The sequence below is a fragment of the Sitophilus oryzae genome, unplaced genomic scaffold (genome assembly GCF_002938485.1).
Source record: "Sitophilus oryzae breed Bouriz unplaced genomic scaffold, Soryzae_2.0 scaffold_1297_pilon_pilon, whole genome shotgun sequence".
Classification (NCBI taxonomy): Eukaryota; Metazoa; Arthropoda; class Insecta; order Coleoptera; family Curculionidae; genus Sitophilus; species Sitophilus oryzae.
Genome location: NW_022145945.1, coordinates 9,282,537 through 9,298,235, shown reverse-complemented (window position 1 = coordinate 9,298,235; position 15,699 = coordinate 9,282,537). Strand labels below are relative to the sequence as shown.

Sequence of the window (15,699 nt, the reverse complement as noted above, 5' to 3'; positions counted from 1 at the left end):
CTAACCAACCTGATTGATCAAGCTTAATAGTTGCCTGCTGGGGCTAGACACTTCTTATTAATTGTTAAGAGTTTGACAACTAAGACGAGTTCATACGCATCGACGTTCGTTTGTTGTTCATCTTTCCGTCAAACCAATAATATTGAAATATGATTTGTCATTTTTGAAATAAACCAATAAAACTGGTTAAAAACTATTATATATAAACCCATCCATAGTTAACTTAAAAAATATTAGAAACTTTTTTTAGTGAAATAAATGGATTGGTATGGACGTCATCTGCTTTTTTTCTGTCATCGTCTGTCGAAATCTTACCTGAGAAAAAAAAACAGAGTAATAAAAATAATAAACTAAATGTTGTTTCCAAACCAAAATAAATCCAAAGCATTTATACTCCAAATGCAAATTTTGAAAATCTCACGTGATATTAGGAGCGGGAGTCAAGAAAAATCTAACGATAGCTCAGCAGAGGGGCAGAGGGGGGTCAAAAAATTTTCAAAAACGTGTCACGTAATTAATGGACCCCCCTCTAAGTAAAAAGTATAAAAATACTAAACTAAAAAACAAACTAAAGTGTCCTTTAGGAGGGCACACACACAGATTGGCAGCTTTATTATATCCCTCTCTACCTACGCCACTGAATAATGGAGTTCTCTACTCGTAACGCACGAGATATCCGCAATCGAGGGCTTTTCTGATGCCACCACTAATTAGACATGACGTCGAATTATCTCTCGAGGAACTTAAATTAAAATCGCCTATTCATTGAACGCATCCTATCAGCAACAACACTCACTAGCGATAAACAGTCTGCATTCATAAATATCGTCTAGTGATTTCTCTCCCTGGCCAGTCGTAATTCACCATGGCAAGTGACAGTACGATCCGACAGTTGGACGATTTGGTTAAGTGTAGACTGGTGGACGGGGAGAGGATAGTGTCCACCGATATCTCCAGACTTACTGCCCCCGGAGAAAATTATGGCTCGGTTATGCTAAGGTACGTGCGTTAGTTTTCTTGTTAATATAATTTGGGTAACGAGTAAATACATATTTAGTTTTTTATTATCTTGATTTATTAGGATAATATTTCAATGTAAACCTGTTTTAAATAAAATATAATTACTATCTTTTTATAGATATCATAAAAATATCAATCTTTATAAATTTAATAATTATAAATTTTAGTGTTACATTTTGGACAAGTACTACAAAATGCTTATTAGGTTTCGTATTTGAAATTATCACGCAAAATTATAAAAAAATGAACAAATATGTAAATAAATAAATAATAAATAGGAGGATACATAGTACAACAGGATAAATAATAAATAATAAAGAATGGAATTTTTTATATTATAACTACAAATAATTTTTTTATATTAGTGTTCTTTTCAAAACAAATTACATTATTACCGTATGGTCGAAAAAAAAACGACGTCAAAAACGGTTGGGGATTGATTTTGCGTTGATGATTTTGACGTGTGCTGCGAGTCACCTTCTAGACGTCATCTACTAAATATTGACATAAAACTTGTCAAAAATTAACACTAATAATTATAGAAAGATTAAAAAAGGTTAGAGTGTTTCAAGACACAAATCTGTTTCCAAAAAAATATTTTTTCTCGAATTTTAAACTATACAGGGTGCTACAAATTCGAGGTACGAGCATTGGTATCTCGGAAACCGGAGATACGAAGATGGTTAAATTGGGGCAAAGTTGCGCTTTAGGATGTTCACCAATATGCCATTAAAAAAGTGTTAAAAATTTCAAGGATTGCTGGGTTTTTTGGCTATCTGATAGTATTTATAGATTTTCAAATTAGCTGATAATGTGTGAGATACAGAGGCCAACTTAATTTTTTTAAATACGGACCTGCATTTTTTATTTGAAGTTTTGAAAGAACTCGATCTCGTGAGTACAATGATATGCCACACTTTTTTTTGTTTTAGGTATCTTAACAATAACAAAACTATTTAATTATTATTTAAAATAATTTCAAGTCCCACTCTGGTTTTTTAAATTATTTAATCTGAATAGATTCGTCGCAACAATATGGATCAGCGCTAATTAACATTGAATCGAGCCAATTGAAAGATTCAAACAAATAATACCAGGTCAGCAATTTAAAAATATTATTTATAACTTTTTTTATTGTGATTTTGAAATCTCAGTGTACGATCTAATAATATGCATAATATTACTTGTAGTTATTATAAATAAATCAACTTCTACAAACTAGTTTTTCTAAAACCAGTAATGCTCTACATGTTCGAAAGGTTTACCTCCGTCCCTAATGCACAAATTAATGTATTTTTCATTCAATCTTATTTACAGCTCTTTGAACATATCTTCTTCTTATACTTCCGAATGCATTCTGTACTCTTTATTGTAATGTTGAAATGTATTCTCACTTTTAAAAATGACGTCAAGTAATGCCCAAAAATTTTATATTATTTTTATTATTTAATTGCATTTGATTATCCGTATTCAATGTTTTACTCCACGTCATTGTTAAGTTTGAAAGCTTACCAATATTGTAACGATGAATAGATTAAATATTTAAATAAACAGAGCCGGACTTAACATTAGTTTAATTAAATTGTGTTCAAATGTCCGAAACAAAAAAAAATGTTAAGTGTGGCATATCATTGTACTCAGGAGATCGAGTTCTTTCAAAATCTGAAATAAAAAATGCAGGTCCGTATTTAAAAAAATTAAGTTGTCCTCTGTATCTCACAAATTATCTGCCAATTTGAAAATCTAAAAATACTCTCAGATAGCCCTAATAAAGTAGCCATGAGAATCTGCAATTAGTTTTTTCATTTACTAAAAAGTAACGCCAGGAAAAAATAAAATTAATTTTCAAAAAAATCCGTTTTTTCCAAAAAACTCTGCTTGAAATTTTTAAAACATTTTTGATGGTATCTTGGTGGACATCCTAAAGCGCAACTTTGCCCCAATTTAACCATCTTCGTATCTCTTCCGGTTTCCGAGATACCAATGCTCGTACCTCGAATTTGTAGCATCCTATATACACAATTTAAAAATAATTTTTTCTCAATATAAAAATAAATTACATCCTTCTTGAGGCCAATAATTGGCAGTAAGCGTCATTAAGAAGTAAGAAGAGTATGGGCCAAGTAATGACATCTAGGGCTTGACCTTGCCAAAATTATCATCGATTGTCATTCCCCAGCCGTCTTTGACGCCGTTTTTTTTAATTGTGTAGTACGGGTAGTACTATTATAGTGATGTAACGAATTTTCGCATTCGCCTATTTCTAATCGCATTCGTATAATTTATGCGAATACCAACGTTCAAAAAATTATATAAAATATAAATAACATTAGGTAAATTTAAAAAGGAAATTATAAACGCTTTAAAAATTTTAACACAACCTATCCTTGAAGCTTAACATAATATAGACTAGCAATTATTTCAATAATATTGTAATTTTATTAATTATTATAATCAGTGTTCACTTTGAATATTTGGTATTGGTTTATGGTATTATAAATAATTAACTTTTCATATATAGAAATTACCAGATAAGAAAATAAGAATAATAATAAACAAAACAAAAAAAGAGATACCTCTACTTGTTGATAAAAAATATATTTAATATATTGTTTAACAAATTCTTCTGAAAAATTTTTGACATTGTATAGATGATCTAACTTTTTTATAACGAATATCCTCCCTCTATGATATTTTGATGAACTTTTTATGCGCGTTTAGAGTATATTTTTCCACAGATTATGCAGATTATAAACTTTGTTTTTTCTTTATTGTTTTTCGTGGTTCCAATTTTCGGAATCGGGCACTAGTTAGGTTACTAGTTTGCGCATATAGCACGCCCACTTATGGCCTCTAAAATTGTGCACAGCGCCTGACCGTCCCAGTTATTAGAGAGATATCGGAAAACCGAATAGCGTCATGCAGTATTTACGCGTACCTTATTTTGACAGTTACGACAGAGAAGAACAATGTTACGATATGCGCGAGTCAATTTTTAACGCAACGCCCGCTAATAACGTTACCGCCTGACGTAATTTACGGATCAATTACACCAAACGCTATTTCTAAATAACGTTTAAAAAAATGTGCAGGTATTTGACAACCCGGGCCGGCCGGCGAGATCTTTTATTTTAGGTTATGTTTGAATTGTTTTGAATTATTACTTTAGTTTTACTAGGTAATTTGATATTTAAGTAGCTGGGATTAGTTTTAATTAAGTATATATGGCCCAAAATATGGATTCCACCTCTTCCAATATTAAAGAACCTATAAAGAGGCTTAGGTTTACAGCAGATGACGACTTAGCCCTTCTAAGAGAATTTGTTGCCCTAAATCCACTGGTAGACGTTGAACAATAAAGCACTGGAAATAAGCACTACAGCCCTTTAGTTTTAAAATACCTAGTAAACAGAACAATTTCAAAGTTTTAAATTTAAAGTTAGGTTAAGTTTAAATACACCTGGCGTTATTAACGTCCATGCACGCTATTCGGTTTACCGATATCTCTCTATTACGCTGTTTATTGTTATTTTACACTACGTCTGCTGGATCTGTGTCTATGAAAGGAATGCGGACAAAAAACATTTAAATAAACAGCAATATATTTTATACGTCGACTTGACGAGTACGTGACTGCAAATCACTCCGCCCACTCATTTTATTGGCCACTTGCAAATTTGTCGAATTTTTATTGATGGGACGCGTCGTCTAATTTTTTACGAAAAACATCGAGAGAATCCCCTCTCACGGATACCCCGTAGCTACAAAATGGGCAGACGTACTGTACGCGAGTTTATTTTTGCGCAAATTTTACTCGTTTGCTCATCGTCATAAAAAACAATTTTCGTACCACGAATTAGGGATAAGATTTTTATCTGTATACATGTAGTATACCTAATCTGTGATTTTTCTATTTATGTTTTAATATCAATAATAATATAGTCACAAATCTAAAAAAAATATTAATATTTTGTTTTGTGTGAAATTGTTGAAATTATTGATGAAAATTGTTTTCCTGATTGCTACTGTTCAAAGTGTCACACTGTATATTTTGGTTACCATAGATCTTGAAAATGTTTAGTATAAGCATCAATATTGTATTCGTTATTTTCCAATTTCTTTGTTATAAAAACAGCATTTCATCTCTTCAAAATATCTACTTGATATCAATTTTGTTATACTTAATATGAATTGTATATGTAATCGGGAGATTAATATATTTTACATAAATTAATATTTTAAAATATAATTCTAACTAGCTTGACAAACAATGTCTTCTCCCTCGGCCGAAATCAACAAACTCTGACATTCGACTGTTTCCAAAGCCTACTACTCCGCTACTGGCAAACATCAGCGGACACGGGGTGCAGGCACGGCGTGAAAATGACTGCCTATCATAAGGATCATAGGCGTCGATAACATTCGGCCATTCCTGACTTATGAGTGTCCTCACTCCTCTGATCATAAGGACTACTAATCATAAGGACCACTAAAAAGGACATAAATAATCAGAACCTTTTAAATGGCATTTTTAAATGCTGAAATAAAAATATTTATTAGCTTGTTTCCTGCTGATACTGGACAATTGATACAAAACCAATTGACAAAACCTTATCAGCTAATTGCTACCATTCTTACATCACACTAAAAGGACAAAAATAATCAGAATCGTTTAAGGGACATTTTTAAATGCTGAAATAAAAATATATTATGATAGATTGTTTGCTGCTGATACTAGACAATTGCTACAAAACCAATTGACAAAACCTTATCAGCTAATTGTTACCATTATTACAACACACTAAAAGGAGAAACATAATCAGAATCATTTAAAGGACATTTTTAAAAGCTGAAATAAAAATATATATTAGATTGTTTACTGCTCATACTAGAGCTACGTCTTATTTGCTACTTAAGTAAATAAAAATAAAATATCGTAACTCACTCACAAACAATACTCAAAAACTCATGATGGACAAATAAATTATTCAGGGACAAAATTTCATAAGGTAAAATAAACAAATTACTTATTATAAACTGGTGTTACACGCAATCTGCAGCTTGCGTGCAACAAAATAAAGTCAAATATCAACTCTAAAATCTTAAACCTAAATTCTAAAATATAAATCTAACTATGGGCCCACGCCTATTCCAGCCACTGGAAAAGAGCAATCCGGGTCGAACTAACCAGACCGAATACCGGGACTCATCCCTATTCGCAAGTCTTGTCCGCCCTACTCACAAAGCGCCCAGGTGGTAAACTCATACCTTAGCAACCACCACACGCCTTTTCCAGCTATCATACTAACGTTTACCTTGAAAAAGAGAGTACCGGGTAGAACTAACCCTACTCCTTCTTTTTCCTATCCTAATACAGGTCTGAATCTACCATAACCAAATCCATAGCTTGCCATACCTAGCTATTCCACAGTACTTGTTCTGTAACCTTGCATGCCATTCTAGGATGTTTCTAACTTCATATCAACCAATCCTCAGCTGCTTAGAAATTCAAATGAACCTGTCTACCTTGGAGATTGATTGGAGTGATCCTTAGCAGATCCTTAGTAGATCTAACGCTGAATATAGTTCGCTACGCATCCAATTTTTCTTTTATTCCGCTTGATATTTCGCATAATTCGCTACTAATTTACGCCGAAACTCGCTAACGTCGATCATTTACGCCCGGAGGGATAAACGCAACTTGTCCAGATACGCTCATTTTGCTCCTAGTGCTTAGATTCCACACAATCCAAACTGAATGTTTGAAACATTTTCAACCTAGATATCGTAATGCAACTTGTTACACATACTAGAGATTATGCCTCTCTACTTGTCCCATTCCACGTGGATGTCAAACAGTATTCAGGTAGTGAGATATGGCTTGTTTATATTGAGAATATTCGTTTTTTTAGGTAAAAGGGTATCCCTAAATGATTACTTTATTCGGGGTTGTAAAACTCATATATTTACGCATAAAGATTTAAGTACATACCTAGGTAGCTTAGTTTATGTATTTTAAATTAAAATGATATAGTACCGCTTTACTTATTTTTGTTTACGCATAATATGAAAAGTGTATGCATTTTATATAAGATTAAGATAATCGGATTTTCTAGTTGTATATAAACTATTAGACGTTATTGTTAAAAACTATTTAAGTATGTTTTTACCGAAACAATATGTTATTTCCCAGAATATTTATTTTATGTCGTTCTTTAGTAGTTTGTTTTCAAGATATCTACAGCGTGTTGTGAAATCTACTACATAATAGTACTCTGGCGCCTAGAATTTGACCCATCTGGACATTTAATTTACATTTATTTCTAATTACAAGAAATTACGCTTTTATTAAAAAGTAGCCCTGTGTACTTAATAAACGCTTCGTTCTCATCTTCTACTAAATTTTACACAACTTTTTTAACATTCACTATGTGTTAATTTATTACAACACTACTCGAAGGGTTATTTGCTATTAAATATGGCGTATACGAAGAATAAAGTTCTTGAAATACTAGTGAAATACCTGAATTAAACTGAAAAACTCTGAAATATAATGAGCTGGTTAAAATTATATTATAATAATTGAAAAACTAATGTAATAGGTACTTTTAAATTATGTGAATTTTTGATATAATTCTCAAGTGAATTTTCAAAGCCTGAAGTTCGGAACCTATTTAACTTTTCTACAACCATGTATTTATTCAACTACATAAATTTATTCAACTACATAATAAAAAATAATAAAAGAAAACAAAATAACTTTCTTAAAGACTATGTTAAAAACAGCATCTTAAAATGAATTTTCAAATATTAGATCGAAACTGCGTGTATATTAGAAGGATTATGAGGTGATTATAATAAATTAATATTCCTTAATAAACGTTTGATTTCATAAATGTTCAACTTTAAATTTTACATATCTACTATTTCTCTCTTGTATTTCTAATCACTAAAGATAATTACCAAGTACATTCATGTAACACCTAGTATATTTCTGATATAGCAATACTAGACTACCTAAAGTTGAAAGTTTCAGTAAATTAAAAATATAGCTTAAATATTAATAACATCTATAACTAAACTTAAAGTAATAAAATAAGTAATAAGTAAAATGGGGTATAATTAAAAATGTATATATGAAAAATATAAATTATATATTTATGAAACAATCGATAGTAGGTACTTCTGAAAAACTGAAAAACTTTTGAAGACTTTTTTACCTTTCCACATAAAGTCTTGAATATACCTGTATATACTTGATATATTTTTTATTTACCTAATAAACAATGAAATTATTAAATTACTGTTCGACTTTTGTTTAATATTTTTAATTAAAAAGCTCAACAAAATATTTCAACGCACAAAAATAAAAATCATGTTTGAAAACCACCGTTCCACGTTTCGGCTTGATCAAGAAGTTTAATGAGAATAAAATAACACATACTCAACATAACTAATATAATAAATAACACATAACTCTAGAAATTTGATTCCTCAGAAGGACCATAGATAGATATTTATTTAACTTTTAATTTTAACAATAAAATTTTACTTTTTACGTGAAAAACTGTCTGTTTGTGCCTTGTGCCGAGGTTCGCATTCATCTTCTTTCGCAAGCGAAATCGACCCTTATCAACCGACTACGGTAGCGCCCTCTCTTCGAGACCTCTTGAACCACGAGGCGATTTATATCACCGAAATCCGAAATCCAAAAATCCGAACAATTACTTTAAACTCAAATCTGTCTCCATGGCAACAATTTTTACTGTATAAAAATACTACCTTAGAATTTTAATTACCTTAGAATTTATCTCGATTTTTTTTCTAGTCATTTTTAAAATACCTTTCAGAAGAGATTTGTTCAGATAATGTGTTGGCTCACTACCTTTTCCTGTTATTCCTGTTATTCTTCTGGAGTCTGTAACTTGTAGGGGTGATATGACGCTTCTTTTCAGCACTGCTTTTTTCGTTATTACCTTCGAGCACTAGAGCTAGCAGAATGATCCCTCCGGTTTTCTTTTCGCGCTTCACCGATCCGACGACAGTATCCGAAATCCGACGGGTAACCGTATCTGAGACGACCGAAAAGATCCTCGAAACCGACGCATTTACGAAACGATATGGTCAAAGGTCAAAGTCAAGTCAATAGTCGTCAGTAAGTCAGAAATACGCCTGTACGGCCTAAGAACGCTGGATTAAACTCATCCCACTTCTGATGTAATCGGGAGATTAATATATTTTACATAAATTAATATTTTAAAATATAATTCTAACTAGCTTGACAAACAATGTCTTCTCCCTCGGCCGAAATCAACAAACTCTGACATTCGACTGTTTCCAAAGCCTACTACTCCGCTACTGGCAAACATCAGCGGACACGGGGTGCAGGCACGGCGTGAAAATGACTGCCTATCATAAGGATCATAGGCGTCGATAACATATATATATTTTTAGATATTAATCTGTCCACTTTAAATAATATACAGCTCTATTTTTTATTTAAAAAAAGTATTTCAAGTACGCAATTTAAAAGTGATTTGAAAAATGTTTTGGGCATTTTTGAAAATTCTTTTTTAATTTACGATTTTCTCTCTTATCTCGCCATTTATTTCCGATTTAATATACATAATTCCTTCTTTAATGTCAAGAAAAAAAACACAAAACCTTACAAAATACTCGACAATAAACTAAAATTATTTATACAGTAATATTTAACGTTAACAATAGTTTTGTTTTCGTATTTTGTAGAGTTCTTATCACAATAGAGAATACAAAAACCAAACAAACAAGATTATTAGATACAGTCGCAAAAACCGTTCCTGATAGTCAAAGAATACAAGAAGTGTTTGATACACAAGTGACATATAGGTAAGTAAATATTTATGGAATTCTTGGAATTAAATGCACTAGCAAATAAGAGAAAAGCAATATTTATCTTCTTTTTTAATCGAGATAAAAACAATGCAGTTACGTACTTACTACGTAATTACTTAGTTAAGGCGCGATTCTTAAATTCATTGTTGCCAACCATGGCTTATCATGGATATGACAAGGATATGACTGCCTAACTGGAATTTAAATTTCCCGCTGGGGATTCAGGTGGTAGTTATGCTGTAAAAAATGTCAAGTTGCCCTATTTATTTATTTATTTCCTGACATTGTCATTCGTTTTGACACTTTAGTGCGAAGTGGTACAAGATAACTTAATAGGCAAGAATATTTTGAACGGGAAAGCGGTAGTAATGGTATTAAATTATTTATGTCTCTTAACTGCTGTTAAGGAATCGGGTTGATGTAAATAATAACTGTTTATATATTAATAATTAATTTACTTGTCTCCTAAAATATTTTGATTAAAAGAAAATATGTAAAAATGGGCAACGCTGTACCGGTTAAGCTTAATCACGTGACTAAATTGGTATGATCTTTACATATTTTAGTTGTAGCTAATACTGGTATAAAGCAAATCATTTAAACTTGATGGGCATAATATGAATAAAGGTAGTATCAGCTATAGCTACTTTTGTTGCGCAGCACATTAAAAAACCTGCGCAACTTGCTGCAAGTGTGAATACCTACGCAACCTGCAACGTTGCGATCGAAGCTTGGTTACGTAGGCTACTTTTTTGTTGCGCGCAGTTTAAGAAGGTTGCAAGTGCAGCAAAAGATTACTAATCAGTAGAAACTTTTACTGGGGACATCGGTTCAGTATTATGTTGGTATGCCCGAAATGTATACACTTTTTTCAGTTAACTCCAGGATATTATTATGTAGGTTAGTAAAGAATTAACCGACAAATTGCGATGTCGTCGAAGTCAAAACAAGCGATTTGGAACAGAGAACAAGTAAAATGTTTAATAGAAGCGGTAGAAGCAAGGGAGTGTTTATGGAACATAAAAAATCCATTCTGCCTCTATTTCGGAAATTTCTTCTGAATTACATATATCCGATGGAGACATAAAAAAGAAAATTCACTCGTTGCGTGCACAATATTCGAAAGAACGTTCAAAAATGAAAAGTTCCAAATCTGGTTGCGAAGCAGATGAAACCTACAAAACAAAATATGCTACCAAAATATGTTGCAAAAGTAGCGCTTAGGTGTGAACATATGAAAAGCATGTAGTGTCGACCTGCAACTTTTTTAGGCAACTGCTGCATAAAAACTGCGCGTTTTGGGCTACTTTCTGCTGGTGTATGAACACTGTATGCAACTTTTGCAGCGGCGGCAAAAAAATTGCTCAACAAAACTAGCTGTGTGTGATACTACCTTAATATGGATATTTTTTTTTATTTTGCGACAACTGTTACGAGCTTGGTAAATTTCATAGCAAGACGATCACGATATTGCGAGCTGTTGCTGTTAGCGTGTTGATATTTTCATGCTTGTTATTTTTTTGGATGTAACACCTATTGAGAACTGTTATTTGAAATAAATAACAGGTTGTAAAATAACAGATTGTTACTCACATTATTTTTGTTTTTTAGAAACGAATACAAGTTTTACGCAGTAATATGTCCTACACTAGACCAATTCTTGAAAAAGAACGGCGTACCATCAGGAGCAGATTTCTTAGCTCCCTTTATAAATGGCAGACTTAACCTAGACGGTAGCAACAAAGTAGACTCGGATGCTGTCATATTGATGGAAAACTTAAGAACTGCCGGATATTCAACTGGCAAAAAATCACTTGGACTTGACCTGGAACATTCTAAGGTCGTCCTGACAGCTCTAGCCAAGTTTCACGCAGCGGGAATGGGACTTAAAGCGAAACAACCTGAAGTTTTTGAAAAAAATCTTAGACCTTATTTCTATACGTTTCACCCAGACGCTGGATTAATTTTTACGGTAATATTTTTTTTCAGAATACAGTGTTAGTTATTTTTTTTTTGGATAAATTACGCACTAATACACGTACAGTATGTTTTTAAACATTAATTTGATAAAAATGATTGTTTTTAGATGAGATTAACTTTTCTTCATGCGTTAAAGTCCAACGGATTCTCTGAAAATGAAATCCAAAAATCGTTGACGCTTTTGACCGAGACGTTGAAAAAACTAACGTTAGTGATGCTTGGGGTACTCTAATACATTACGATTCTTGGGTAAGTTATACAAGGTGACCCAATGTTGACCTAAAATATTTTCATTTCAATTTCTAAGGTAATGTTGTATTTTCTGAAATATAATGCTCTATCTAATATATACAATTCTCGAGTTACAGTTTTAGTTACCGTACTCCTCCGAAACGGCTTGACTGATTTTGATGTAATTTTATATGTATATTTAGTAAGTCTGAAAATAAGTTGTTATTTATTTTTATACCCCTAAGTGATAAGGGTGAGATACCCCTAAGTGATGTTGTACCATCAAACCCTATTTTTTAATAGTAATATTAATATAATAATAATAATAGCTCCCGTATAACGCCTTGAGGGTAGGAAAGGTACAGCTTGCCATGCTAGAGCCGTTCGGTATACAAGGAAGGTAATGTGGCTAGCACTACGCTTCAACCGCCTATTATTACCTCAAGATTGTGAATCCTAAGTAGTCATTTAAGATTAAGTCGACCTATGTAGCCAAACTATTTTTATTTTTATGAAATATAGTCGGCTGATCAAATGCCGGGTGTAGGATTCGAACCCACAACCTTGAGATTGGTAGACGAGAGCTGTACCTCTACGCCATCGGCACCTTTAATAATTCAATAATAATTCAGTGATATTAATAATTCAATAATTTTCAACCCCGTGAATAAAAATGACTGTTTATATGGCAAAACAGCGTTTGTCGGGTCAGCTAGTTTATAATAAATTTTCAGTTCAAAAATAAAATAATGTCATATTCTACACCAAGTAAGGAAGTCACTATTTAAATTATTTATAATTTAAATAAATAAAGGAGATTTAGCACTTCATATTTTAAGACGATCTGTAAATGAGCTGAAAATTTTGTCTCAAAATAGGTATATTTCAAAAACAACTTTGTATAGATTCTGACAATGTTTTGTTTGTAATGCTAATTTTAAAGCAAATAAAAACTTGCTATAAACTTTAATGGTTCTATATTCTATATACCTGTGAAAATATGCCTCAGGTGTATGCCAATATTGTCACTAGATTCTACGTCCCACTAGTCAACTCCCCAAATACCTAACGTTGTCGTTTGTTGTCCCTTAATTTCGCAGTTTTGCACGAGCATAAACGATAATCGGTCGGGTATTTCGCGTGCAATCTAAACAAAAAAAATTGGCGCCCGGAGGCACGTATAGCCGCCCATCCGAAAATGGTATAACAACGTTAATAGCAGAAAACTGCGACTTTGACTGATTTTGATGTTATTACAAATTTTGTTGCAAATATTATTCCTAATCTTAATTTGAAAACCGCGTTTCGCTAGCTACTGTAAATTTGGATTTACGATTTTTTAAAATTTTTAACCCCCTCCCATACCCCCTTACCAACTCCCACCAAAAACTAATGGCCAGATTCTCGGGTGCCACAGTATTTTTGTGCCAAATTTGGTTAAAATCGGTTCAGCGGTTTTTGACTTATCGTGTTATAGACGGACAGACGGACAGACGGACAGACACCATGAAAATATTTTGTATTTAGGTCATTTATGACCCAAATAACTCATTTTGAGTGAAATTTAAAAAAAAAAATCCGATCTTAATAGCCTACCATACCTATTGGTATGGTCGGCTAAAAAACTTACCCCAGAGATTAACCAACGCAAACAAAACACGCCTACGGCGTATTTTGATTGCTATTACATATTTACAGCTATTTTTTAAATTAATTAAAAACAGCTGTAAAAAATAAAAAAGTTTTGGTTAGGGCTTCGATCCTGAGACCTCTCGTTCCCGAAGCGACGGCCTCACCCACGGAGCCACAGCCGCCCTCGCATTATTGGCTATAGCTAGGTGTTTTACTTTCCACCGTTCTTAAAACCGTTCATAAAATAAGGCAACATTGTTGGGTATGCAAGTTGACTAGTGGGATGTAAAAGCTTCTAATATTGTCTGCATATTTTACAAAAAATAATATTGAAATAAAAAACTCAAAAGGGCAACTAGTTGGATCATTATTGGAACAGCAGGTCACTTTTTTTATTAAAAAAATTCTATTTTGTTTTAGACGAACAACAATTTGATTAAATACGATAATGGCAAACCGTCTCACTGCGTCATAGTCGATTTTCAAGTTTTCGACTACGCCACACCCTTGAACGACGTCACATTCTTCCTCTTCACCAGTGTACAAAAAGAATTCTTCGAAAATAACTTAGACGACCTCTTCCAGTATTATTATGACAGATTAATAGCAGAATTGCGGTTACTAGGAGTAGATACTACACCCTATACATCTCAAAGTTACCAAAAAGAAATAGCAACAGCGGTGAAGTACTACGAGTACTTCCATATTTTGTGGATGTCCCTACCCTTGATGCACGAAGATTTCAAGAGTGTAGAAGACATCGACAAAGATGAAATGGATCAAGCAATAGAACTAAGCGAGAATCACGTGAACAAAATTGTAGAAATTACAAGGCTGTGTTTGAATAGGAACTGGATATAATTTATAAAAATAAGTGATTTTAATATTTTTTGTTTGTTTTAAGTATTGATATATATATTAGTAGATTGATAACATACAGGGTGGCCCATTAGTGCGAGGAATTCCAATATCGTCATCGTTGTCGAAGATATGAAAAAAAGATTGATTATTTTTGTATTTAATGTATTTTATATTTTTTAGCGGTTTTGTAGGTATTTGCGATATTATATTTCTTTAGACTCTCTAACACTCTAAATATAAGAAATATAGCTAAGTATTAATAAAGTTATATTCACTTTAATGTTTAAATTCTTTTCGGATATAGCGCTTTTAATGGCAACACCGTATGGTGCTTCAAATAAAAATAGTGTACTATAGCTGACTTTTATGCTGAATCCAATTGTGTACAGAAAAATAGTCGGTGCACTTTAAAAAAACTAAAAACTTCACCATAACTTTTTTTGGAACACTCTGTATACGACAAAATATTTTTAGGATATGCACCATTATAAACAATGCAACATCTATATAGAATTTTTTTTCATATTATCTTTGTCAACAACGACGATATTCTTCGCACTAATTGGCCATCCTGTGTAACAATTTAATTTGTATTTGATTATTTTTTATTTATTAATTGTACTAGTTTTATTCATTAATTGAGGTTATAGTTGACTGACAAAGTATTTTAAATTTTAGCACAGATTTTAGCTTAATAAACAAATTTGAAAATATAGAGATTTTACGAAAAAAATTGCAATTATTAGGGTTATTGTTTTTTTTTAACTATAAAGAAGCTATTTCTAACTTATATATGTTACGTTTTATGTATTTTTATTACCTATACATTTTTAACGTGTAATTTCAAAAACGGCAGATAAGAACAAAATTAGTTTACATCCATTTAATACCTGATAATAGTGATAATAGGTATATCTAAATGCATTGGTGACAAATCGTTCAAATGAAATTCAAATTGTTCAATGCCACTTCAATATTTATTTATATTTGATATCAACCAAACTTTTTGTTACGTGATCGAGGGCGCGATTTTTAAATTCATTGTTGCCAATCATGGAGATATTCAGCGCCGGCGCCGCACAGTGTTGCGCCCAATGGACA

General features: G+C 32.3%; 1 protein-coding gene across 1 annotated transcript; it reads left to right on the top strand.

Moving 5' to 3' along the window:
* The first annotated feature begins 719 nt into the window (after window positions 1–719).
* On the top strand, window positions 720–15,333 carry LOC115874477. The gene is made up of 4 exons (XM_030889626.1): window positions 720–999; window positions 11,506–11,866; window positions 11,981–12,103; window positions 14,158–15,333. The coding sequence occupies exons 1-4, from the start codon at window positions 866–868 to the stop codon at window positions 14,596–14,598; spliced, it is 1,059 nt and encodes a 352-aa protein (XP_030745486.1). The 5' UTR covers window positions 720–865; the 3' UTR covers window positions 14,599–15,333.
* The last annotated feature ends 366 nt before the right edge of the window (window positions 15,334–15,699 follow it).

Excerpts from the sequence above, each read along its gene's own strand:
- LOC115874477 (XM_030889626.1), top strand. The coding sequence starts at position 866 with ATGGCAAGTGACAGTACGATCCGACAGTTGGACGATTTGGTTAAGTGT. Across the intron at positions 11,867-11,980 it reads ACGCTGGATTAATTTTTACG|ATGAGATTAACTTTTCTTCA; the intron begins GTAATATTTTTT and ends GATTGTTTTTAG. Across the intron at positions 12,104-14,157 it reads TAGTGATGCTTGGGGTACTC|ACGAACAACAATTTGATTAA; the intron begins TAATACATTACG and ends ATTTTGTTTTAG.